Genomic DNA, 26886 nt, shown 5'->3' on the forward strand with positions numbered 1-26886 from the left:
CCACCCGACAAGTAAAAAGCAGCTCTTGAAGAAAATTTACCAGCAGCCTCACTCCGCAGACCTCATCCCATGCTGTGTGGAGCAAGGTGTGGATGTTGAAAGGCATCCCGCCGTCCAAAATTCCAGTGATGGTAGATGGGGATCATCAAATTGAGACTTGTCTGCGACACACCATCACTCCTTTCTATAAACACGTATAAAGAAGAGAATATGAACAACATTACTGGGGCAAGTATAAATGCGTATGACTGCTTGGATGATCCATTCTCAGTGGAGGAGCTCAATAGAGCTATAAGTGGGGGAAGGGACACATCTTGTGGACTTGACCAACTATACTTACAATACAATACTTACTCAACATATACAACGAAGTTTGGAGGAAGGGGCATTTACCTTTATCGTGGAAGCAGTCACTTTTAGTCCGTATTCATAAGCCAGGTAAACCGCGGCATTCAGTCACTAGCTATCAACCTCTTGTGCAAAGTGCTGGAGCGCATGGTTTGCAATAGGCTAACATATAATTAGAAGGCAGAGACTGCTAAATGAGCGTCAGCTAGGCTTCTTATGAGGATACTCAACACTCGATAACCTGATCGGGTTTCAGGAGGATCTCTGTGAAGCCCTCAACTCGGGACAACACGCGACTGCTGTCTTTCTTGATTTGGAATCATGTATTAGTCCGTTATTGTTTATCGTTTGCTATGAACTCAATAAACGAGATTATCCCTGCACACATTAACGCTCGGATTTATGCGGATGATGTAATTAATTATATGTCACAGACATTCAGGTCATAAGTATAGCCAGTACCTCCTACAGAACTGCCTCAGTGAAATACCTATGTGGGCTGAACAATATGGTCTAAAGTTCTCAGCCGAGAAGTCTATAAGTGTCCACTTTTGCAGACATAGGAATTGCCCGGAATAACTTGACAAATAAATCGGAACATAAATTCCTTGATCTGGAATTTGACCATAGACTAAACTGGTTTTCACTCATAAACGACATTAAGGGAAAGTGTTTATCAGACATACACTTACTTAAGACTCTCTCCAATCACTACTGGAGAGCACATCGAACATCGCTAAGCAATATATACAAGACATTGATAAGAACTAAGCTAAACTATGGAAGTCAGTGCTATATCACCGCAATCCGCAGATTAAGTCAAGAAACTAGACCCAATTCAAAACACCGCCTTGTGAATTATATTGGGAGCATTCCACACTAGCCCGGTTGAAAACCTACAATGTGAGGCAGAGATCCCATCACTCGGCTCACGGTGAGAACTCGTACTTATGAATACAGAACTGCCTCAGTGAAATACCTATGTGGGCTGAACAATATGGTCTAAAGTTCTCAGCCGAGAAGTCTATAAGTGTCCACTTTTGCAGACATAGGAATTGCCCGGAATAACTTGACAAATAAATCGGAACATAAATTCCTTGATCTGGAATTTGACCATAGACTAAACTGGTTTTCACTCATAAACGACATTAAGGGAAAGTGTTTACCAGACATACACTTACTTAAAACTCTCTCCAATCACTACTGGAGAGCACATCGAACATCGCTAAGCAATATATACAAGACATTGATAAGAACTAAGCTAAACTATGGAAGTCAGTGCTATATCACCGCAATCCGCAGATTAAGTCAAGAAACTAGACCCAATTCAAAACACCGCCTTGTGAATTATATTGGGAGCATTCCACACTAGCCCGGTTGAAAACCTACAATGTGAGGCAGAGATCCCATCACTCGGCTCACGGTGAGAACTCGTACTTATGAATTACGTAAGCTCCCTTAAATTTCACCCTGAATTCAGCCAGTTTGTCTCTTTCTTCTCTGAGAACACAAACAACATCTCCACAACACAAAAGAATACATGTCCGTCGTCAATGTGTCAATTTTTCGGAGGGCTTGCAATCGACTTATGATTGTGATCCTTGCTGTAGACAACAGAATCACGGTTATATCAATATTGCAGTTCTCGAGTATACCTATAGACTTATCCATGAAGGTTCTGCAAAAAGAAACAATCAGTCTCTATAGCAAAACGGCTCTTCTCGCTAAAACATAGCTCTCTATAAACAATTGGATCAACTAAACTGGAATCTTCTTATTACGAACAATAAATGATGGGAGATCAAGAGGCTCTTTCGCCAGCTTCCCAACATCAATAACATTATTGAGTATCCTCGCTCGAATGCGGATTGGGCAATGCAGACTACCCAGGAATACTTGTTGAACGGACGAGGCCGACCCCTATGTGGCCGATGTCACAGTCAGCTCATCAAGCACATTTTTCTAGGCCGTCGGAAGTATGGATTTCTAAGGTAACAAGTCGCGATACCGAGGGTATTATATATATGAGTAAATATTTACGACTTATATGATTTGTTAAGTTAAATGGCGAGCAATGCTGCAGTTTTCACTGTTTTCAATGCTGTTTTCATTACTTGTAAATTAATCTCATCATATGGCGGCAATGCAACAATGAACGTTTTCTTGGCTAAACGTCAAGCACTTGGAATTCATAAACATGAGTGTGATATGCTAGTTATGGCTTTTTTGAAGGACATTATAAAATATTTAAAAGTTCTCAAGTAAAAATTAATATATAATCTGATACAAAGCGTGTTTGATTTTTGCTGAAAAGTTGGATATCTTTGAAGAATGTATTGCAAGACAAGAATTTATTAATTTCACAAGATAAATGGACACCAGAAGAATGAGTAAAGATTTAAAAAGTGATAGAACCTATTTTGATTGTACTTAACTTTTAACTTTTATTTTTATTTCAATAAAGGACTTTTTAAGCGTAAATAATAATAATGATTAAAAAGAAAAAGATATAAAAGCGAGGGGTTCACACAAGGAAGTAATCGCACCAACGTGGCTGATCCAAGTACAAATGATAAGTAGTAATAAATTAATTTATAATTAAGTCTGTATTGATAAAGAACTGAATTAAGCCTATTTGATTAAAGATATTACATTTTTCATGATAGATGTTTCATTCGTCATATATTTTTTGTTGGGCATAATTTCTTCTGTCCATGAGGTGATATTTACGTTATTTGTTAGTAGGGCCCAATGTACCTGTACATCTGATTTTTACAATGGAAGTTGCCACAGATATTGACAACAGCCTCAATCCTAAAAAGGCTCTTGGAATTGATGATATTTCACCTGCGTTACAAAAGAACTGCCACGAAAAGCAATAACCATGTTGACATATATATTTAATGTCTGTTTGAGACTGAACCATGTCCATGTTGCGGAATGTCTTAAGGTTGCTTGAATATTTATGCTTAAAAATCCTGACAAACCGGCAGAACAAGTTGGATCTTACAGGCCTATTTCGCTGCTGCCTGCGATATCAAAATTATTTAAGAAATTTCCGTTAAAACGCATTAAACCATTTAGTTAAAAAGGCATTCGAAGAAAAGAAATTCTACCCTGCAATATTCCTGGATGCCTCACAAGCTTTTATTCGGGTATGGCATTTGGGATTAATTTACAAAATGAGCAAATTGCTACCGCGGAATTCCTGTCGACTGCTGGAATCATATCTTTTCGAAAGAAAATTTAGAGTCTCGCATTAAGGGGCATTCTCAACACTTAAACCTATTTCGGCTGGAGTTCCACAAGGGGCTTGAGACAATTTCTATATCTACTCTATACTGCTAATATCCCATCAACAAAAGAAACAGTACTTTGCTGACGACACAGTTATAATGGCAAAAAATGAATCTCTGTTTAAGGCTATAGAATAAGTACAAGTAGCGGCCAACAAGATCTATAAATGGACTAGAGACTGGAAGAAACTTAATAGCTCCAAATCTGTTGATGCAAATTTTGTGTTGCGACTAATTGACAAAAACTTAATTATATCACTTGATGGATGCCCGATTCCTCAAGCAGAAAAAAAATAATCTCAGTATTTTCAAGTCCGCTGACGCTAAATAAAGTAAATTTTACACTTTCCAAACGATTTCAACAAGACAAGGAAAAAAGTCCAAAAAGTAAAATAGATTACTACTGAAGATTCTGAAGTTTCTGATAATCTATCTCTAGTTTTGAAAAAAAACTGTTTATTTCAATATAAAGTTTCTACAGTAACTTCCCAATTATCAAAGTACAGAGTGCCTATTAAATGAAATCGATTATCATTAAAAGCACGACAGATAATTTCGCAACTCTGAAGTCGATTGAGGATAAAGTTGGATTTAATTATCTTTTTTTCAAGTTTTATCAAATTTATTCATATACATTAAGCAATCATATATATGTCGTGCCAGACGATTGCCCTTTTTGGCGCTGGGGCTTGCCCATTATAAACATCACACCACTGAAATATAAAAAGCCATATCTGATGAAAACAACCTTCAGAAATCTCCATTTCCAAAACATAATAACCGAAATTACTTTTTCCAACATCTGATACCTGTTATATTTTCCATGTTAACTGTTTGTTGATAGTCGTCGAATGTAATACAAATTAGTCAATTGTTATTAATATATTGTATCAACCAAAAGAAACTATTCAGTTGCATCACTGGTATACTGGTTAAATCATTAATTTTGATATAAGATTAAATCATTTATTTTTATTTGTCAAAATATCTAACATAACTGAAATAGATCCAATGTCTTAAGACATTTCCTTTTAGGAAATTCTACAAAGTGTTTGTGACGAAACGATTTTCTTACAATAGTTTTGCATAATTATTTTGGCCAATTATATTAGTTCCGACAAAATATATAGTCACCGTTGAAAACCAGAAATATCTTTACATTATCTAGCGAGTTTACATAAGTTAGCATTTAAGTTCTAAATATGAATCCGTAAAACAAACAAGACAAAACGAGTGAGATCAGCAATAGAGCAGCAGCAACTTTTTTGGTTCACCAGGTCGTTCTTTGCCATTAACATAAAAATCCTCGAAACCAAATCCGACAATTGGGATACGGAAGCACTGTCCAAGGTCCGGTTAACGACTGACAGTCATTAAATATAAGAAAAAACATCATGTTGGTAATTAAATTTTATTTTTGTCGGATATAACGAAACCATATATAAGATAATCATTCTAAAATAATTTTAGATTTGTTTTATTAATATTCCGACTAAAACTATATTTTTTTCCAAAGAACAGAAAAAATAGGGCAATAATTAAAGAAAAAGCTATCTCGCGTTTGACGAACTGAATAGCAATAGGGTGGGAAAACCGCCCGACTCGTCAAAAGGAACACTGATGTTGAAACGGCGGTACACGATTCATTTTTTAAATAGTATATGTTCTTTAAGATCACTCACTTCTTCAATCACTATTAAAAAATTAAACTATATGTACAAGTGGAGTAAAATTGGATTTTTAGTCTGCGTGTTTTTAGTCAATTCGAATCTGAGTCCGCGCACATGTTTCTCCGTAAATTTAACTGGGTCTTCCTCACTCTTTTTCGGAACTTTTCCGTTCGCACCTCCTCGTCGCTGCTGAATTCCTTCGGCGTGTGAGCTAGCTTCTTCACGAAGTAAACCCCTCGCGATCGCTTGGAACTACTAGGACCCGTACCGCAACCACTGTCCGCAGACTGATCACCGACGCGTAGCTTCTTCGTGGGCGTCCGATAGTCGAATTCGTAATCTTCGTCGCTTGAAGACGTAGTACACGGCTCCTGAGGAACCGACCAGTGACCATTGGCTGAACTTGTTGATGGCAAACTATCGTCTGAAGACTTTAAATGTCCTGGAGGCGTTTTCCTTTTGAGGCAGTTCTGAACGGTACCTGAAATATACATAATTTATTGTTCAATCCAGTTTAACAACCACTATATGCCTAACAACCAAGAGTTGGCCCTCACAGCATTGAAAATTATTAGTTTTTGTAAACATTATGACTGTTTGTTGATTATATATATGAGAAAATAAAGGTTTAACTTAGGAAACATTTTGGAGAAATGTTTTGTGACGTGCAATACCTAGATGTCACTACTTTGAACTTTTTGAACGAGTGCTAAAAGCCACAAAGGCATTTGATTGGTTCATTTCGTTTCTATGGTGCGTTCTGGCTACAATTTAAAAGATATGTCGTGTAAACAACTCTAAATTATCTGAATTAAGTCTGTATTATGTTTTTACTTGGTAGGTATATGTAGAGCGTTTGAGATATATAAACATATACTGTTTTTTAGAAACTTAACCTATTTTTCATCTTGTTACTAACAAATAGGCGATCGATAGTTGTAGAAATATTGCCCCAAGTATAAACTCAAAATGTGTTCAAATGGAACAATTCCTAAAATGTAACTACAAAATTTGTATCACAAAGTCAATTTGAACATTTAAATGAGATCTCTAATTTGCTCTTGAACACAAGTAGTGGAATTTTGAACTACATTTGAAAACAATTCAGATATTTTTATTCAACTTACCTCTACTAGTAGATGCCCCATTATTAAATTCTTGACGACTGTTTCTATATGATCCAACTCCATTTGATGAGGACCTAGTATTCGATGTTTGTCCATTACCAGACATTTCTATACCATTGAAGACATGTTCCTGGGTGCCATTCAGAGGGGTTGGCAAAATATTCACCAGATTTTCTACCTCAGGTGATTGTTCTTCATCGTCTTCTTGTTCAATCGGGCTCTGCAAAGCCTCCTCTTCGGAATCCTGCTCCAACACGCGATACATAGACGAGTTGGAATTGGTAATGCCCGTGCTGGTACTGGGAGTGTCCAGTAAAACACCGAGGCCGGCATGTTCACAAGCTTCACGGAGGTATTGCCGTGTTCTGTATCTCAATCTGAATTTGAATATGGGAGCACTTTCAGATGGTCTGTAGGATATTTCTCCTATTGACTTACCTAAGCGTTTCCTCTGAATTCATGCGCCTCGTTTCCAAATAACCGGACACTTTTTTTGTCAATTTTTTACACGACCCATTACGACGTTCCCTCTTTCTTCTCTTCTCTCCTCGTCTCTTCAACGAACTCGATGATTTACTATGCGCCATTAGGGCTAAACGACCTCGTTTTTTCGATATAAGGCGCGCGATCTTGTTGCCTTTCAATCGCTTAATTTCGTCCGAGTTGTTTTTGCCATTTCTGAACATCTTCTGAACCAACTTGGACCAGTCTTGTTCCTGATCGGAATCGCTGTCGGTAGTTTGAGCTTCCGGGCTTGAAATCCACCCTTGAAAGGACAGTCAATTAAAGAGCTTCAAGAAATTTAGTCACATTCACCAACCTTCAATTTCTCTTTGAATCAAAGAATCAAAAAAGGCCATCATTTTAATATCCTCTGTGGTAGACTGGTCACTATAATCATGAGATATCCTCTAGAAATAAAATAAAATAATCAAGAAATGTGATGAAGTAACTATAGATTGTAGTGAACATACTTCTCCGCTGCTCCCAACTAATTGTGCATATTCCTGGTGAGTAAAAACTTTTCGAGTGGAATCTGTGTGCTCCTTTAATAGAGATCCTGTCCAGGTTCCTAAACCAAAGCAAGAAAGTATTTAATATGACCCTTTTAAATTAACATAATAATTGTATTGACCTATAGGTATGGTACTCCAAAGTTTCACCATCTTTTCAACCCCAGATGAGGCAATAAGATTGTTGTGTTTGTTGTATCTGACTTGGTTGACTATGGATCTGTGCCCTCGAAGAACCATATGAGATAAACCCCATTCAGCTTAAAAGAATTAAAGATAGATTATTTCATCTCAGTTTATGAAAATATAAATTAAGTTAAATATATCCAGGTTCAAACAATTTTAGTTATGTAAACAAATAATGAACGTTTATAACCTTTAAATAGAAAGTTTTCAGTAAAGGCAGGTCGATATAGGTAGTGTCTGCTTAGCCTATTGCTTGTATTGGTCACTGATGCTAAATCACCGTGGTAAATTGCATGATTAATCAGCACATCCAATTGTTAAAATTTTATTATCGAAACGAAACCACAATTTTGGTCGAAAATGTAGTGGCGATGAGCATTTTTGGTCCCATGGCATTATTGGCCCGATATGTCTAAAATAACATTGGTGAGTGAGGAAAATGACGTTAATATGTCCTATACAAAATGACATGCCTTGTTTTTACAAATCCTGTTTCATTTCAATTCGACACTGACCCGCCCTTATTGAAAAACTATTTACTTTTTATAGATGTCCAAAAGGTAATGACAATTGCAGTGACATGATTACAGTTGTTTGCGAATTTTGACCCTTAACACCAAGAAAAATGTCAATTCTTCAGACATCCAAAATCTCCCATCCAAAGCTATACATTTCTTAGCGAGTTTCTAAAAAGTTTCTGTTTCTAAAGAGTGATGGTATATTATCTTGGGAATATCAAAACATCTAGTTTCTATCGAATTCCATCAATTTTGTTCTAGTAAATTTGTGTTTAATACAAAAGTCATCATTATCGTTATCGTTTAGACCACCAAAAGTTAAGTTTAATAATTAATCAATTTTCTTTGAAGTCATGATAGATATTTATTTCAGTAAAATAAATAAATAAAATTCATGCTGGCTTTTGAAAACCCATACGATTAAGGAAGAATTGTTTAAAGACAAAGATTATTGACTAGAAAAGTATGAAAAGGCCAGCAAAATTATTATACTTTTCCCAAGAAAATCCAAGAACCACATTTATGTTGAAAGAGAATATGTTTTGAGAAAACACATTGTAATTACCAAATAAATTTTTAAAGAATTACAATATTTGGTAAATCTTAATTGTGATTAATTTCGTGGTAGTACATTAGTGACAAATGTATACAAAATCCACTTATCAAAAGTCAGGATACATTAGTCCTGTGCAGATGGAGTAACATCAGGTAGTGCAGAACAAAATTTAATGCTAATGGTACCTCATCAGCATTTCATAAAATCGTTATTCAAAAATTCCATATAGACACTAAACAGTCCCAAAACCTGTACACCAAATCGCTGTTGGAGGTATTAAATCGCTGCTAACTCCCCAACATATATTTCCATGCAGGAGATCTAATCGCCCGTTAGGGTTGTAGTTCCCCCTAATATCAGCAAGGAAATACTGCTCAGCTGATCAACCAAGTAAAAAAAGTTTCATTCCTCACATTAAAAGCTTAGAATGAAGTTTTTTCACTTTTAAAATAACTCTATTGATATAAAAATATTTGTTTTTGTTTTTATTGACTTTGACTTGTAATTATTTGTAAAACTGTCTTGGACTTGTAAATGACATCAGGTTCCATAAAATGAAAGGGATTTGGTGAGTTTTCCGTTACCTTAAAATTTCAGGAACCACTGTTATAGACAATCACAAACATAAATTAGAAACTTGTATGCCACAAATGGGATTTTCATCAGTGATTGTCATATTATCATGGCGACCTAGCTGATTTCTATATCACTTACCATTATCTTTTGGTACTTTCCACATATACAAATTGAAATCATCTGATCCGCTTAGTACATATTCATCATCATCACCAGCAAATGAACAAGTCTTCATTGTGCAGCTATTGTAGTACTGTGGGTGATAAAACTGACATATTGCCTGTTCCTCATGGAGATTGTAGAGAACTGGGGGCAGCCGACGCCTTAAAGCAAGTACCTTAGTTCCGCTGGAATCGAAACAGGCACTAATACCGCTAGTTTTGCCAGAATTTGCATCATATTTTATAAGCTCCCTAAGAAAAAATATCAAATTTAACATTAACAAGCTTTTAGAAATTTTAGTGATTTTGTACTCACTCTCGCGGATTACGGCAATCCCACAAAGCAATGCCCTCTTCAGAATTGGCTGATACAAGATATCGAGGTTTGGTGGGGTTAAACATCACAGAATGAAAAGCAGTCTTTTGTTTAGCGAGGACCTGAGCTTCTAAGAAATTAAATTGAGATTAGATCAATGCAAAGTAAAATATATTGTTGGGATTATGACCTGGATTTATTAATGAGTTTTAATTGTGCCTAAAATAGATTAGTACTGAAAATTAGTTATACCTTGATGAGGAGCCTCTCGAATATCATAAAGTAGTAGTCTACCATCTTCACCTGCTGTTGAAATAATCTCATCATTTTGTGGATTAACACTTAGGCCATATACAGGTTTTCTATGAGGTATTGTGGTAATTGCATTTCCTCTAAAACAAAAAAAGCAGGTGAGGTGAGTATTTTAAAAGTGTAGCAGCAGGTTCTTACGAATAAATATCATGTATTATCACTTGATCATCATTTCCGCCCGAGAAGATTTTTTTATTATTCGAGTCAAAGGCCACACAAAAAATGTTACTATTATGTGTTTTTTTCATCGAAAGGGGCGCTCCCTCGCCATATATCGCTTTTGGCAGTGACCATAACAGCACTCTCCTGTCATCTCCACCTAAAAATAATATATATATTAGTTAAATTCAAGTATACATTGCGGTTAGCCTTGTATAGTTCAATGATATAACTGCATTAGACAAGAATGTTAAAAAAATAATGAAATAAAAGTAAGCAAGAAAATCATATTTTTGCTGTATCAGAACTCTAGAAAGAAAAACGATAACATATTTAGATTCTGTGTCACCTCTAAGGACCGTACTTCTGATTATGATCCGAAATTAATAGATACGAAAATAACATCATTATCAAACGATGAAGGATAAAAATAAACGACACGTTCTAAAATGTCCGGTTTACAACGATCTAGTTAAAAACATAAGATTTTTTGAAATTGAAACGAGGAATAGAAAAACTAGAAAGCTTCAATTGCCTTTACCTGATACTAAAAGCTCTCCTTCAGCAGAAAATTCGATAGCATTCACACACCCATAGTGCGAACACAAATCTTTTCGGAAAAAATTTCTAGCGTGTGCCAGTCGTTCTTTGAAAATTCGGGATTTTATCACGCAACCACCCTTGTATTGCCGATCTACGATGTATCTTAAGGGATTTAGAACTGATAAACCAGCCATTTAACTTTACTTGGACCTAGCAGGTCCGCTAAACGCTTTTGTTGACAAAAATCCCGAACAACGTCAAAAATGGACTGCAAAATGTCACAATCAGCTGTTTATTAAATGAAAACATTCCGTTCAGATCGACATCAACCTCTATTAACGTTTTCCTTTAGAAAAAATAGAGATAGATATAACCGGGGTAGGTTGGTGCTATTAATTGATGACATATTTCATATATACGATTATAGCATTTACTCTTTTCTATTCAATCAGACAGATAAAGAAAAAATATATATATAATGGCGTAACTTGAGAGGAATTTGCCACGGAAGCTTGTTTTCGTTGGGGCAGGTGATAAAATAGGTAGAGGAAAATTAGATTCGTTTACTGCATAGAGTAATTCATGGAGTAGTAAAACCATCGTGAATTCGTTGGGAGGTGCGCATTTCTATTCGAGCTTTAGCACAGTCAAAATTTAGCTTGCTAGATGAGGGATAATCAGCTGTTTTAACTGTGTAAATTAGCTTGAAATGACTTTTAAATTATAGTTTGTCTGACGGTTCTTTTTTGATTCGACTGAAATTTTTAAATTATGATTTAAATACCGGCGTAGCGTTATTTTTGTTCATCAATTGAGATTTAGGAGAAATAAATGAATTATTTAACTTAATATATAATTAAAGTTTAAATAGAGTATTTTTTACAAATATTCGTTAATCCTGTTCATAGAAAAAATTAAAATTCTTGATTTACAATGGACGTAAGTAATGCATTTGTATAATTTAATCTTAGCTCATGAAATTAGATAATTGGTTACTTTCCAACGGTTTTTCTTCGGTTTTGGTAACCACTAGGTATTGGTGCATATGATCTTTGCAACGTTTTCTGGATATGAAGTGACTTTATCTCAAATTAAAAAAAAACGCATTTTGTCATTTTCTGACATTATTATTACACAAATCAATTTAAAATTAAATAGTATGCTTTAATTTTGAGTCATTTGTGACCACAAAAAATGATAATGGATATTTGGTTTGTGTTTATTACTTATCTTTGGATATTGATTTGGGTCAGTTTATAATATCTCAGATATAAATTTCACTAAAATAAAACATACCTTCTCTATAATCGCAGATATTAATTAGATTTAAGACAAATTTCATAATATTTTTATTTCAAATAATTGATAAATGAAGAAATCTACATTGTTTTATTAATTTTGGCTGGTATTATATAGGATAAATCAGAAACGTTATAACATAATTAATCGATTAAAGGGGTTGAGCTAGGAAAATGTAAATATTTTAATATGTCCAAGAATGAGGGTTCCAAGTGAAATATTAAAACAATAAAACAAATACGTTCCATCGATTTCCTCCGACTGTGACGTCGAGCAAGACATAAATGGTATACATCAATATAAGGCCGTCCATTCTTTGTGCAAGGGGCATTCTAATTCATAGCACGGGGTCTATATCAACAACGGAAACACTGTTGCCTGAAAACTAATTTGGGGTAGTGTTGAGTTCAGGCAAGCGTAAATCGAACCACAACATCCTTTTTTTAAGTAATAATATAGTTCTTCGACACAGTGGCAGTTTCACAACGATGGTGAACGCGGTAACATTCTTTCAATCGATATGCTGCTTACTTTTCGGTGTGACTAACGGTTTTAATCTGGACTGGATTCACCCGGTAATTTTAGTCGATCCTGGATCAGATTCTTCCCAATTTGGACGATCTCTTGTTCTATATACCGACATCGATACCGGCGAAAAATGGTAAGAAACAGAAAAATAGTATTTGTTTGTGTTTATATTTTTAAAACGTCTTGAGCTGATAAGGTTATCTTGTTTTCTTTGTTTCGCGCTGATAAGGCGTTATCTTTGCTAGAAAGAATGCGTCCTTTTTATTTTCTACTAGTGTATTTTAGCATCATGATACATTGGTAAAACCCACCCTAGGATCGATAATTCATTAAAGATGCGTTTTATAAATAGTACAGTTGCGGTTACTTTGTAGATATCGTGTTATATTATAGGCTATTTCATAAATAATATCTATTTTTGCCGGCTAACAAGCGCATTTTACAGTATCTGGCACCTTATAGCGACGCCAAGAATTAATTGTTGTCATTGGGCCGCTCAACTTTATTAAGAAAAAATTATACAAGTTTAACTCATTTCAAATAGTTTCCATCGTTTATCTCTTATTAACTCTGTTCTATATTTCTGACAAGATAGTAACATGATGAGCATGAAAATGTACCGGATTTAAAGCTATGTATTTAGTATTTTCGAAGTCAGGAGTCTCATATTTTTTACAACCTGAAAGTTGTTGCATATTAAACTCACGATAAAATCTTCGCATATAAGTTACCTCTTTATCTGCACCTAGTATCGATTTGCAGTAATATTTCTTGTGGTACCAGATGACCTTTTTAGCCAAATTGTTAATATTCTGTCTTTTTTGATATAACCCAAGTTCCCAACGTTTTCCAACTGTTAATTTATCAACTTAAATAATAAGTAGATCCGCAAAAAGGACCATCGGGATATGGCAGAAGAAAATCCTCCTAAGCTTCTACAAGTGTTTGATACACTTCCGATGCCAATTTCATCAGATAAAACAAAAAAAGCGATGAATATGGGAAATGTAATCCTAAACATGCAGTAAAAAGTTATAAAACACTATTAATGTCGATTAAAATGTCACACGTGATAGTTAAATATCAAAAATGCCGAATTTAACAGTGCAGATCCATAGAGTAATATAGAGAGTGTTAATACAAATAATTTCTTGAACTTAATAATTAATGAATAATAATTTTAAAAATTGTTTTGCGTGGTCTCAGCAGGAAGGCGCTGATAACGTCATTTCGTTGAATTTCACTGGTTAGTTTAAATTATCATTACAGGGACCTGTAATGAAAATATTTTATTAAGAAAGCATTTAATTGTTTGAGAATTTCATACGCGTCATGTGACCAACCTCTGACGTCATATTCTACTGGCCAATTAAATTTCAAAACGATTTATTAAAATGTAATTTTATATAAATACAAATATTATAAAGTATCATTAATCATAAACATTAAATAAGATGTATTAAAGTTTCCTTTTTGTTTCTTCATACTGAAAGCAGAGCAGCACAGATGAAAGTATGTGTGTTAATACTTTATTTACATGTTTGAAACATTATTGAGACAAGTTATAATTATTTTTACAATGTTATTTTGAAAATTGTGGAGCGGATAATTAAAACCGTTATGATATACAACAGAATGGAGAAAACATACCAAAAAGCAATACTTTAAAAAATAGAAAAAAAAAATTAAAATATATGACATATATCAAAATTGCCGCTATGCTTTTATTATGGTATAATCGAGGAGTTAAAGAGATAACTTAAGGATCTATTAACAATATAATAAAACAATCATGAGATAGATCTGCAAAATCTAGCCATCATGTTGGTTTACAGATTGTATTATTTTATTTTATATTAATGTATTTTTTAACATCCTTTTTGAAAAAGTCATCTCGGTTAAAGAGCATTAAGCGAAAATAATTATAAGTATCTTAATCAATATACATTTGTTTCAAGTAAATGAACCCCTTCAGAATAATTAAATCTTTAATTGATAGCACTCTAGAAACAACTTTATAAAGGATATCAAAAAACTTTTCATGTAGTATAACTACAATTACCTTCAATGTGATTTTGCTATCGCCCAATTTGGAGACATGATTTCTTCTGTTGTATTCCTGTAAATAACAATATATATGAATACAAATGCTCTATATAAATAATTGTTTACGTATCAGGTAAAACAATACTAAGTCACACACATAGTCTTAATCCAGCCAACTTAGGCTGTTTCTTCCAATGAACACGACGTCTGATCTTTTATTTTCGCGCATACACTGGATACGCAACACTTTTGAGAATGAAGATACGTTGTAGTCAAATAATAGTGATTATAATGAAGGTACAAAAATGCTAATCGTACTCAATGTCAGTCATTATGGCTACTACTACACTAGAACTATGGGTTTTAAGGGACTTATAAGATTTCGAAGATTTTATATATTTTTTTAAATAATTACCATTGCAAAACTGCTATTAAACATTATTTTTTATTAAAATTAAATTATACTTTTGCCCTTTGATTCACTGAAAAATTCTTTCAATTTTTTCCATCAATGCGACGTAATTTAGTTAATGCTATTGTTAAGAACGTGAATATTAATAGAAAAAGTGAAAAAAGAGTGGTTAGAAATAATATAAACGGAAAAACCAATTATTTATTAATGTTCTAAACAAATAAATAATATTCAACGAGACATTTCATTCATTGCATTCATATAAATATTGTTTTTTCAACGAAAAGATAAATAGATTACGAAAGAGGAAAATACACAAAGCTCTAGATAAGTAATGCGGTAAAACCTACTGTTACCTAATGTAAATATTTGATTACATTTTTAACTACCTGTGTCATTTTTAACACAATTGGCTTCTCAGTTAATAGTTTGGTTGTATATCCAAAGAAGTTTTGTACGTACGTCATCTAAATTTGTGACGTCAAAACGTCGCAATGTTGCCGTATCAACTCTGAGTTTTAGTTTAGTTTGGCTTCGACATACAACAAAATTCTAATCTAATTAAAATAATTAAACAAAAATACTGTTATCAAATATAATTTAATTTAACATTATAATAAATCTATCTATGTATAATCTACATATATATCATCGAAGGACTTGAAAACTATAATTAAGTATACGGTTATAATAGTTTGTAGGTTAGCGTTATGTTTGATTATATTTACATTGAACTCTTTTCCATACCGCCCATGAGTTAGAGTTTTAGGCGCGTTTTTTATATAGTTCTATCCCCTGGAGGCCTAATCCACCTAATTAACGATTGTATATCACAGTAATATATTTTACTTTCATTAGAGAGCATATTTAAAAAAAGTTTCCTTGTAAAAACATTATGATATCACTGTATTTTACTTTAGTTTGTTCTGTTAATATCTGTATACATCTTTCTTGATAAAACTATATTTAATCACTGCATTCCCCTTAATGCATTTGCCATTTCTGTAAAACAGTTGCTATTATTTCTCTTCTGGCATATTTTAACTAAATGCTCATGTATATTCTGAACAATTACACACTGTACACATAACTGTGTACATATAAATCTTTTCAACTCTACATTAACATTTCCTACAGTTGTCATATATTAATTATTTTCACTCTCATTACCCTGTCTTAGAAATTAACAGCATTGAATCATATCATATTCAGAAAGTTTCATTCAAGTGAATAACTAAGCTGTTAATTTTCAATGTATCTAACATTTGTTTACAATTTCATCATTTGTCAATTTCTTCTTCAATATTTCTAATCGAGTTCATCCAATTCTTATCAATTGTTATTCCAACGTTACCTTTTTCCATCAACTTTTGTTATCATAACACAATTTTTGTTATCATCTTGCCATGAGTGACCGTTGGGGTATATTGGTCCCGTTCTTAAATATCCATGTCTCACTAAATACATAAATTGAAATAATAAGACTTCCTTAATTTTATATTATACTTTAAAAAATTGTATTCTTTTAAAAGTGGTATCCGGAAGTTCCATTACACCTTTTTGATATTTTTCAGACTAATAATTTCCTTTTAAATAATTGTATTAAATTATGTTTGTATTAAAAAACTACTCGCTGTTTTTTATACATTTCATATATTTAATCTCTGATAGAGCTAACATCAAGGTGATCTTGATGCGTCACACACTTCGTATGAGGACAGTTTTATTTTCAGTGAATAAAAGATTATTTTTTTAATTTTTTGAGATATTTCAGTGACCGTGCCGACAGTAATATATAGTGCAGCTGCAACACACAATAAAAATAAAAATATTTTCAATAAAAATCGCAGTAAATTAATATTTAACAGTAAAAATGCGCAAAAACCAATGTTATACTTCTTGTACATTATTCGTATACTTGAAGAGTATGGTAGATATTTTCGAATTTACAAATTAACCAAAATCTCACTTGAAACTCAAGTTCAAATTTAACTAAATTTACTCTGTATTATTTAAGTTTATATATTATATGTCTAAGTCATTTAACTTTTTATATACATACTAGCTGACCCGGCAGACTTCGTACTGCCTCAATCGATAAATAAGAGACCTAATAATCCGTATTTAATTTAAAAAATGCTCGGTATGAATGAATTTTTGTTATTATTTTCTATTAATTACACATGATGATACTTAAAAAACAGAATTTTCCTGAAATACTGGCTATTTATAAGGTTTCAATTAGATATTTACAGACACTCACAGTAATGATACAGTTTGTTAATTAATTTAAAGCTTTCTGATAAACTATATTTTTTGTTTTGTTTTGAACACGCGATCTATAATTGTCCATGCGCGAAACGGAAACTCCAAGTTGATTCAGCAAATTTCCAACGACTACCCTTGATATTTATGATCATCGCAAAGGCCAGACGTACTGGAAATTGTAAACGTTTAAAATCGAATGGTAAATCCGTTGGAATCATCGGTATACGCGGGATCAAGACATTCTCTCCTTTGTATTTTCCTTTTATGATTGTTGCCTCAATGACGTTATTCATAATCTTTTTCACAGTCAGCCTTGTTCCATTGCACATTCGAGGTTGATTAATGTTACGCAGCATGATGACAACTGATCCTAATTTTAACTTCAAATTGTGAGGTGGTAATCCAGGCAATTTCAATGAATTTAAAAACTCCGTGGGATAGTTGACTATGTCGTCCTGGTTCATAACGGTGTCGACTGATTTGAAGGAAACCAACTGTACCTGAAAAAATTTCTGAATGGTCGCATTGTGACCCTCGATAATTTCGAATCCTCGACTTTTTTTCCTCCTGACCATTTTCTAAATATACTGCCAAATGGACTACTGTAGGGTGTCTTTCATGGATCGCAATTTAAAAGATACGTCAAATTGCTTCGTTGCTACTTACATAGCGATTCATCTGGTACTGTGATATTTCGTCATTTGCATTGCTTACAGCGAAGACGGACATATCGCTACCTTTGTTAACATATTTACATATATACTTTATCAACTTCACAAAGTTACAATATTCCACATTGATGTGAGTGTCAAAAGCTTTGGATAAAATTGGCTAGTTTGGCACGGTCCAACGGTTTGTTCTCTTACCGTCACAACTACCGATCGCTTATTGTCCGCAACTGATCGCCGACGATACAATGGGTATCCATCATTTTCCGTTATGGTTTCAGCAATCAGGTCTCTTGGGCATCGCTTGGAACTCTTGCCGTCAACCATACAGGGTGAATTGTAGTTGAAAACTCCTCAAGGTCCATGTATCACGTGTTTGGTAACTACTGAATGCAATTTTGGGTCAACTGTGGGAAAGTCATCTGGAAAGAGCTGTTATATTTCTGAATGTTGGCCAAGAAGTGCTTACAATCATTTCCAATCCCAGAAACTAAAGAGCGTAAAAGATCTGGTGGTGGGATCAATTGCGGCAAGTTTACTTTGCTTCCAGCACAACATAATCAAGTATATTCCCCACTGTATTTTAACGCCTTGCAATATTTACAAATTATTGTTGGATTTGGAATTGGGGAAATCAATTGTTACCGATTTGTCAGCACAATAATCTATTGCCGCATCATAGTGGAATGCAGCTCGTTTCAGGATCACAGGAGCACTGTGTCTGCGGAATTGCTCAACTTCATTATGTCGTGCTCGCTATTGTTATGTTTGATGTGCAGGAACTCGTTCCTTAGAATCCTATCTACTTCATTGTCACTCTCTAAAGAACGCAATTCTGACATAGCAATACGATTATTTTATTGATCTGTCTCTCTCTGATCATCAGTGCGGTTAGCACTTGAGATAGTTCTTCGCACATTTGATTGACTGCGAGGGCCTAAGTCAGGTTGTCTTCTCCTCGACATCGTAAATTTTAATTAATTGTAATTTCAAGCATTTTCATATTTAGTCACCTTTTAAACCTTTCCTGGACTTCCACCAATAATTCAAGACCAAAATATTCCAAATCGGTTCAGCCGTTCTATAGTTTTAGCGAGACTAACGAACAACATTAAACGAACAATTTTAAAAATAAAAAGAGAAAACATATAACGTAACAATTATTTATCAATATATAAAAACACGGGCATCCGTTTATCTTTACCATTACTCAATAATATATCCTTATAAGAGGAGGTATTATTAAATATTGTTTTGATATCCAAAAAAAAAAAACATTTTCAACAGGGATTACTTTCATATGTTATAAAAATTTAAAAATTTTACTGAAAAGTATCCTTTGCTATTTTTTTATTATTTAATTATTACATTATTACTAGTCGTTTCCAACTAACCTACAATTTGCCTTTATGATAACTTAAATCTAGGTATATAACTAGGAGGACCCGTCGACTCTATCTCAGTCTCTGGTGAAATAATGTTTATACATGTCACTGCTGAATTTTTTATTAACTGCACCTCTCTACACAACACTACACAAGATCAGATGGTTTAATTCTTTTGAGTCTGTGTCCTGCTCTGGTGGTATCCAAAAGTTGCAATACTTCAATATTCTCATGAGAATGGAGTCTTTCTTCATGTCCTCTTACAATTCTCCTGATTTCTTGAGTTACTATGGGTATCTGAGGTCTCCATGTAGGTAGTCAATCCTGTGGTATTTGGGTGCGCCCACAATACTTCTCAGGACTTTGTTCTGAGAAATTTGTATTTTGTTTATGTTACTCTTTGCAGAACATCGCCAAAATTGAACTCCGTATGCCCATATAGGTTTCAGTATTTGCTTATATAATAGCATTTGATCATGTACTGATAATTGTGATTTTCTACCAATTAGCCAATACATTTTCCTACAATTCTAGTTCTTTTCTTTTCTTCTTTATGTTCCTTCCAGCGAAGTTTTACATCAAGATTCATTCCGAGATATTTAGTGTTGTTGCTACATGGAATGATAGTATTATTTAATGTTATTGGTGCTTGTACGGTCTGTTTAGAGGTGAACTGCACATGTACAGATATACTTTCATTAATTCTTATTTTCCAGGATTCTGTCCAATTATTTATATTGTCACATACCTGTTGTAATTTTCGGGAGGCTTCTTCACTATTGTCTCCAACAGCTATAATCGCAGTATCATCAGCAAATGTAGCCATCGTGATATTTTCCATTTGTGGTATATCACAAGTGTAAAGTAGATAAAGCATTGGTCCCAGTACACTTCCTTGTGGTACACCTGTTTTAGCTTCTTTTATTGTAGAGTAAGCTTCTTCTTGTTTAACTCTAAACAATCTGGCTATAATGTACGATTTTAGTAGTTCGGTGTGTTGTCCGAATCGACCCTTACCGTGCTTCATCTAAGAATATTGCTGAGCATACTTTTTTAATTTCGTAGGTTTTTCTAATAACATCTGTTATTCTGTGGACCTGGTCAATTGTTGAATGCTTGTTAATAAACCCAAACTACTGTGTTGGTATTGGGTTTTTCTCTCTATGACTTTGCTAATTGAAACTTTGCAGTTGTTGTGTAGGAAGTTGCTTTCGTTGCTGCTAATAAAGATATATAATAAATATCTCCGCTTCTACAGAGCTTTCTAAGTCTTCTGGAGTGAACCAATGTTGTTGACACTCTATGTTGAATTATTTGGTGCAATTCATTAGATATTAATTGGAACACTGGTTCAATAAAGTTATTAATTCAATTCAATTAATAAATCATAACCCGCGTGTCCAGTTCGAACGGCCATCGTCCATCGACCTTTTGTCTGCCAATTCTATCCAGCTTGAAGGGTTAAGTTGAATTAATTTGTGTAATTCATAAAATAATAATAGGGTTAATTATGAAGTCGTCCTGAAGACTACCACCAGTGATTCACAAAACTGATATCAATTAGTTCCTTGAGTATTTACTATTTTACTTGAAATAAAAGTAACTGTAGCTACGGATTTTATAATAATTATTCTTACAGTTACAATATAATATATAGAATGAAATACCCGAATTATCTTCAATCATACGGATCGATCTGACTTGAACCATAATTTACATTATGCTGCAGTGCTGGGTACACACCTGGACGGAATTCAATTTTAATTTTGTATTTATATATATATATATATATATATATATATATATATATATAACTCGATGTGCTTTATGTGAGTATTTCTCATCAAAATCACAGCTCGTTGATCATATAGTCCACAGTATTAAAATTGAACAAGAAAATTGTTTGGTTCGCTTGAAGGTTTTTTGAAGGTTCCTGTTATGGTAATTGATCAGGAATTCATTCAAAAGAGTACCAAAGGGTGAGTGATTGCAACCAAACTAGCTACTAAAATTCCAATGGACGATAAATTCGATGAAACCCGAGATAATTAAAATAGTGGCAATTTGGAAAAGCAGGATTTATCGACTCATAAAGATTTATATAATATTCAACAAGCAAATCGATTGAATTCCACAGGTACAAATAAAAGCGATGCCAGAAATGTCGAAGCATGGGTAAGTAAGGCAAAAAATACAAGATGTGTGTTATATAAGCCACAATCTTAGTTTCTGGGTTTCATGTTCATTATAGTAAGTAAAGGACAACATGAAATTTTAGAAGAATATGTAGAATATGTACACGTGTATATTCTACACAGGCTTAACGATTAAAGGCAGTATTATATTACATTACATTTCCATTACAGGCAAGGATATATTATTGAGTAATGGTAAAGATAAACGGATGCCCGTGTTTTTATATATTGATAAATAATTGTTACGTTATATGTTTTCTCTTTTTATTTTTAAAATTAAATATATATATATATATATATATATATATATATATATATATATATAATTATTAAAATTGAATTCCGTCCAGGTGTGTACCCAGCACTGCAGCATAATGTAAATTATGGTTCAAGTCAGATCGATCCGTATGATTGAAGATAATTCGGGTATTTCATTCTATATATTATATTGTAACTGTAAGAATAATTATTATAAAATCCATAGCTACAGTTACTTTTATTTCAAGTAAAATAGTAAATACTCAAGGAACTAATTGATATCAGTTTTGTGAATCACTGGTGGTAGTCTTCAGGACGACTTCATAATTAACCCTATTATTATTTTATGAATTACACAAATTAATTCAATTTAACCCTTCAAGCTGGATAGAATTGGTAGACAAAAGGTCGATGGACGATGGCCGTTCGAACTGGACACGCGGGTTATGATTTATTAATTGAATTGAATTAATAACTTTATTGAACCAGTGTTCCAATTAATATCTAATGAATTGCACCAAATAATTCAACATAGAGTGTCAACAACATTGGTTCACTCCAGAAGACTTAGAAAGCTCTGTAGAAGCGGAGATATTTATTATATATCTTTATTAGCAGCAACGAAAGCAACTTCCTACACAACAACTGCAAAGTTTCAATTAGCAAAGTCATAGAGAGAAAAACCCAATACCAACACAGTAGTTTGGGTTTATTAACAAGCATTCAACAATTGACCAGGTCCACAGAATAACAGATGTTATTAGAAAGACCTACGAAATTAAAAAAGTATGCTCAGCAATATTCTTAGATGAAGCACGGTAAGGGTCGATTCGGACAACACACCGAACTACTAAAATCGTACATTATAGCCAGATTGTTTAGAGTTAAACAAGAAGAAGCTTACTCTACAATAAAAGAAGCTAAAACAGGTGTACCACAAGGAAGTGTACTGGGACCAATGCTTTATCTACTTTACACTTGTGATATACCACAAATGGAAAATATCACGATGGCTACATTTGCTGATGATACTGCGATTATAGCTGTTGGAGACAATAGTGAAGAAGCCTCCCGAAAATTACAACAGGTATGTGACAATATAAATAATTGGACAGAATCCTGGAAAATAAGAATTAATGAAAGTATATCTGTACATGTGCAGTTCACCTCTAAACAGACCGTACAAGCACCAATAACATTAAATAATACTATCATTCCATGTAGCAACAACACTAAATATCTCGGAATGAATCTTGATGTAAAACTTCGCTGGAAGGAACATAAAGAAGAAAAGAAAAGAACTAGAATTGTAGGAAAATGTATTGGCTAATTGGTAGAAAATCACAATTATCAGTACATGATCAAATGCTATTATATAAGCAAATACTGAAACCTATATGGGCATACGGAGTTCAATTTTGGCGATGTTCTGCAAAGAGTAACATAAACAAAATACAAATTTCTCAGAACAAAGTCCTGAGAAGTATTGTGGGCGCACCCAAATACCACAGGATTGACTACCTACATGGAGACCTCAGATACCCATAGTAACTCAAGAAATCAGGAGAATTGTAAGAGGACATGAAGAAAGACTCCATTCTCATGAGAATATTGAAGTATTGCAACTTTTGGATACCACCAGAGCAGGACACAGACTCAAAAGAATTAAACCATCTGATCTTGTGTAGTGTTGTGTAGTGAGGTGCAGTTAATAAAAAATTCAGCAGTGACATGTATAAACATTATTTCACCAGAGACTGAGATAGAGTCGACGGGTCCTCCTAGTTATATACCTAGATTTAAGTTATCATAAAGGCAAATTGTAGGTTAGTTGGAAACGACTAGTAATAATGTAATAATTAAATAATAAAAAAATAGCAAAGGATACTTTTCAGTAAAATTTTTAAATTTTTATAACATATGAAAGTAATCCCTGTTGAAAATGTTTTTTTTGGATATCAAAACAATATTTAATAATACCTCCTCTTAGGAATAATTTATATAGAATTTAACCTCGTTTTCATTTCAGGATCAGGGTTGGGGCGCCCAAAGGAAGTTTTTCCCAACAAGGAAAAACTGTGCAAAATTCCGGCCTGGTATATCAATGTCCTTTTATGGAGAAATGCACTTTGGTACCACTCCAATACAACTGTAAGTCAATGTAACATTGAAAGGCAATCGAAGTATTTTCAAGTAATTCAAGCTGCAGTGAATGATATCATCAAAAAAGATCTTATGGATTTTTTGCCATTCGATGGAAACCTTTTTTCAACTTTCGGTGACTCTCACTAAAACATTTAAGTAGTCTGTTAATGTGGAACTGAAACTGGTTTATTATAAATAGAAAGGCACAATATTATTTTAATTATCATTAATATATAACCTGTTGGTTTATTTTTGATTAAGTTACTGAAACTACTACTGTAAATATTTCTTCATGATTAACATCACTATTATATCAATGATTAATTCATATTTTACAAACAAAGTAAAGTACTTTTATTTAAGCTATAGATTAGAACAGACTACCGCAGAAGATGATTATACAAGTAATGAAGATTCTTACCTACTGAATTTTTACATTGAAATGCATTGAAGGCATCTTATCAAATGAAATAAAAATCTTAGGCGAATTATCATCTGATCACACTCTAGTATTGTTAACACTAGTTACGACAATCCTGAAAAAAAAAACAAAAAGCCCAATCTTACTAACAAATTTACTAACTGTGACACGTTTAGGCTTATAATGCAGGGACAAATCAATTTAAACGTAAAACCCGACAGTATAGATGGTCTTGAGAACAGCAAACCCGAAATATAATTGAACAAAATCGGTTATATGTAAAAGAAGTTGTTCAACATCAGAATATGAAATTGATAATAAGAAGGCCTAGGAGAACATCTGCTTGAAACTATTTTCCATCACTTCGAGAACTATTTCCCATCTTTCTGGCAACTTGGCGATATCGTGTCGAAAGAACCATGATAATATGGCAGCGAACCACTTTCGCATTACTCTTGCAACGTGTTGCCGAGCATTGTCATGCAACTGAATGGAATATGTCCACTGTTAATCGCCTGTCACAATACTTCACTGAGAACTTTTCTTTTTCCCTGACACCCAAAGAAACCGCTATACTGATACGGTCCGACCATAAGATTTTAAAACTGTTTGATGGGTTTCGCTAACAGATTTCCTCAAATAAAATAACAAAAATTACGAATGTGGAAAATACTGTAAAGGGTGGGTGATGATTGTAAATAATCAATGGGTGTATCGGAAAGTTAGTACTGTTTTTAAAAAAAAAAAAAAAAACTACATAATTTTTAAGAAAATGGAAAAATGTATTTATTCAAGGTATTGGCTATTTCTATCCATCTTGCCCATCTTCCAGGCAATTTATGGATGGCATACCAAAAAAACTGTTTGTCCTTTGATCAAAACCGTTTTCTAACTTCTTCTAGATGGAATACGGCGGGTGCCACAATATGTCCCATACAAATGCTTTCAACGCTTTCTTTGTCCATTCTGGATGTTTTTCAATCGCCATTTTACCATATTTCAGAAGTTCGTAATTGCGAACAAAACGATTTGGCCTTGTTTGATTAGGCCGGTTTCGCCAGATGATAGCCATAATTTTTTTTGCGTTTAAGGTTTTCAAAATAGATATAATTTTCATCACTCGCTTCTATTCGCTGCAGAAATGACTTCCGATCATACCTTTGAAGTAGCATATCACAGACGATTTCTCGATTTTCTATTTGCCTTTCATGGAAGTGTCATGGAAATCCCCCCATCTTTTGGATTTTCCCCATAGCTCGTAATCAGTCGCAAATCGTTTCTTGGACCACATTTACCGTTTCTGCTAATAGTTTTTGAGTTTGCTTCGCATCTTCAAACCTTTTCTATCTACCAGAACCTTCTTTGCCTTGCACGTTGAAATCACCACTTTTGAATGTTCAAAACCACGCCTCAAATGTTTTTGCAGTTAGATGCTCACTGTAAGTTTCTACCAGCAAACGACGACTTTCAGCAGCTTTTTCCTTTTGATTAAATAATAAAAGTAATGCATGCCGCAAGTGCACGTTTTTCAGGCACGAAACTTGATATTTCCAAACATTTGTATTTCGAAAAATATAATATGTATAGTCACAGAGTAATTTCTCTGTATGAATAGATTTGAAGCTTGATGTCAATCATATTTGTAAAAATAAAGAAATTGAGAAGTAAAAGTTATATGGAAAAATCGGGTCCCACGTTTAAGTTTTTCGGAATCCCCGTTACGCGGCCCAATGTAAATGAAAAATGCAACAGCTATATGTATGTTTCTCTCTCGTTCGACCTCGGTATTAATAATTCTAACCTAGAGTAGTTAACGGCCATTTTGGTCAGGTGACAGTAAGTATTTTGTTAAATAATAATGATTTATTGCATTAAAATAATTAAGCAATACTTATTAAGATTCTTTACCTTTACAACAAAACAAGGAACATATGCCCCCAATGGCAATATTAAATCACATAAGTTTTTTGAAGCTCATAGATATATAGGAGATTCTTCTACCCCAACAAGACCCAGAATTAAATATATAATAAGAAACTTATGTTTATTATTAGAAAATGGAGGTTCTAACTTGAAATTTATATGTTCATTTACATATAACTCAGCCTGTCCCATCAGTTTCGCTTGAGGTTGGATCAAAAATAATGGCTTTATCCTTAATAAAGTGCTGTGGCAGATGATATAAACTGTTATCGAAGATATTCTTCTTGCATTCTAGAAGACGGTTCCTTTTTGCTGCTGGAGTAGTAACCTCTAATTTTGGTCATTAGTTCAGAAACTTGACTGTATAGACCGAACTGCAGTTGTCATATTTGATAAAATATACCTCAATTTAGGTAGGTTGTTATTTTAGTTGATTCTAAAAAATAATACAACAGAACCATTAATAGTTATATTATCTTATTTTAATATTTGTTTTAAATATTAGAGAGAAGATAATATCAGTGGATCACGTGTTTTGGGTAGTGGAGATATCTCTG

The 26886-nt window shown here is 33.6% G+C and overlaps 2 protein-coding genes across 3 annotated transcripts in view; one reads left to right on the forward strand and one right to left on the reverse strand.

Annotated features, from left to right (window-relative positions):
- Window positions 1-5041: 5041 nt before the first annotated feature.
- On the reverse strand, window positions 5042-11051 carry LOC143196113 (DDB1- and CUL4-associated factor 5). Its single transcript, XM_076403721.1, has 11 exons — window positions 10780-11051; window positions 10218-10398; window positions 10020-10159; window positions 9768-9897; window positions 9429-9703; window positions 7577-7714; window positions 7416-7513; window positions 7262-7352; window positions 6880-7207; window positions 6442-6818; window positions 5042-5795 (listed from the first exon to the last, which is right to left on the reverse strand). Exons 1-11 carry the CDS (start codon window positions 10973-10975, stop codon window positions 5404-5406), a joined length of 2346 nt encoding a protein of 781 aa, XP_076259836.1. The 5' UTR covers window positions 10976-11051; the 3' UTR covers window positions 5042-5403.
- Window positions 11052-12445: 1394 nt separating this feature from the next.
- LOC143196493 (integrin alpha-4) overlaps window positions 12446-26886 on the forward strand; it is a 35358-nt gene continuing 20917 nt past the window's right edge. Inside the window, exons 1-2 of one of the 2 annotated variants that reach the window (XM_076404207.1) lie at window positions 12446-12741; window positions 23870-23991. In XM_076404207.1, the coding sequence (XP_076260322.1) occupies window positions 12569-12741; window positions 23870-23991 (295 nt within the window). In that variant the 5' untranslated portion in view covers window positions 12446-12568. The remainder of the gene's footprint in view (window positions 12742-23869; window positions 23992-26886) is intronic. The other variant, XM_076404206.1, reaches the window with a different exon arrangement.

Source organism: Rhynchophorus ferrugineus, unplaced genomic scaffold (assembly GCF_030347505.1).
Source record: "Rhynchophorus ferrugineus isolate W39M unplaced genomic scaffold, kcgeb_rfMv2 rfM4, whole genome shotgun sequence".
Taxonomy (NCBI): Eukaryota; Metazoa; Arthropoda; class Insecta; order Coleoptera; family Curculionidae; genus Rhynchophorus; species Rhynchophorus ferrugineus.

Coding starts and splice junctions, on each gene's coding strand:
- LOC143196113 (XM_076403721.1), bottom strand. CDS start 10,975: ATGGCTGGTTTATCAGTTCTAAATCCCTTAAGATACATCGTAGATCGG. Junction 9,704..9,767: donor GATTGCCGTAATCCGCGAGA/GTGAGTACAAAA, acceptor ATTTTTTCTTAG/GGAGCTTATAAAATATGATG. Junction 6,819..6,879: donor AATTCAGAGGAAACGCTTAG/GTAAGTCAATAG, acceptor ATTCAAATTCAG/ATTGAGATACAGAACACGGC.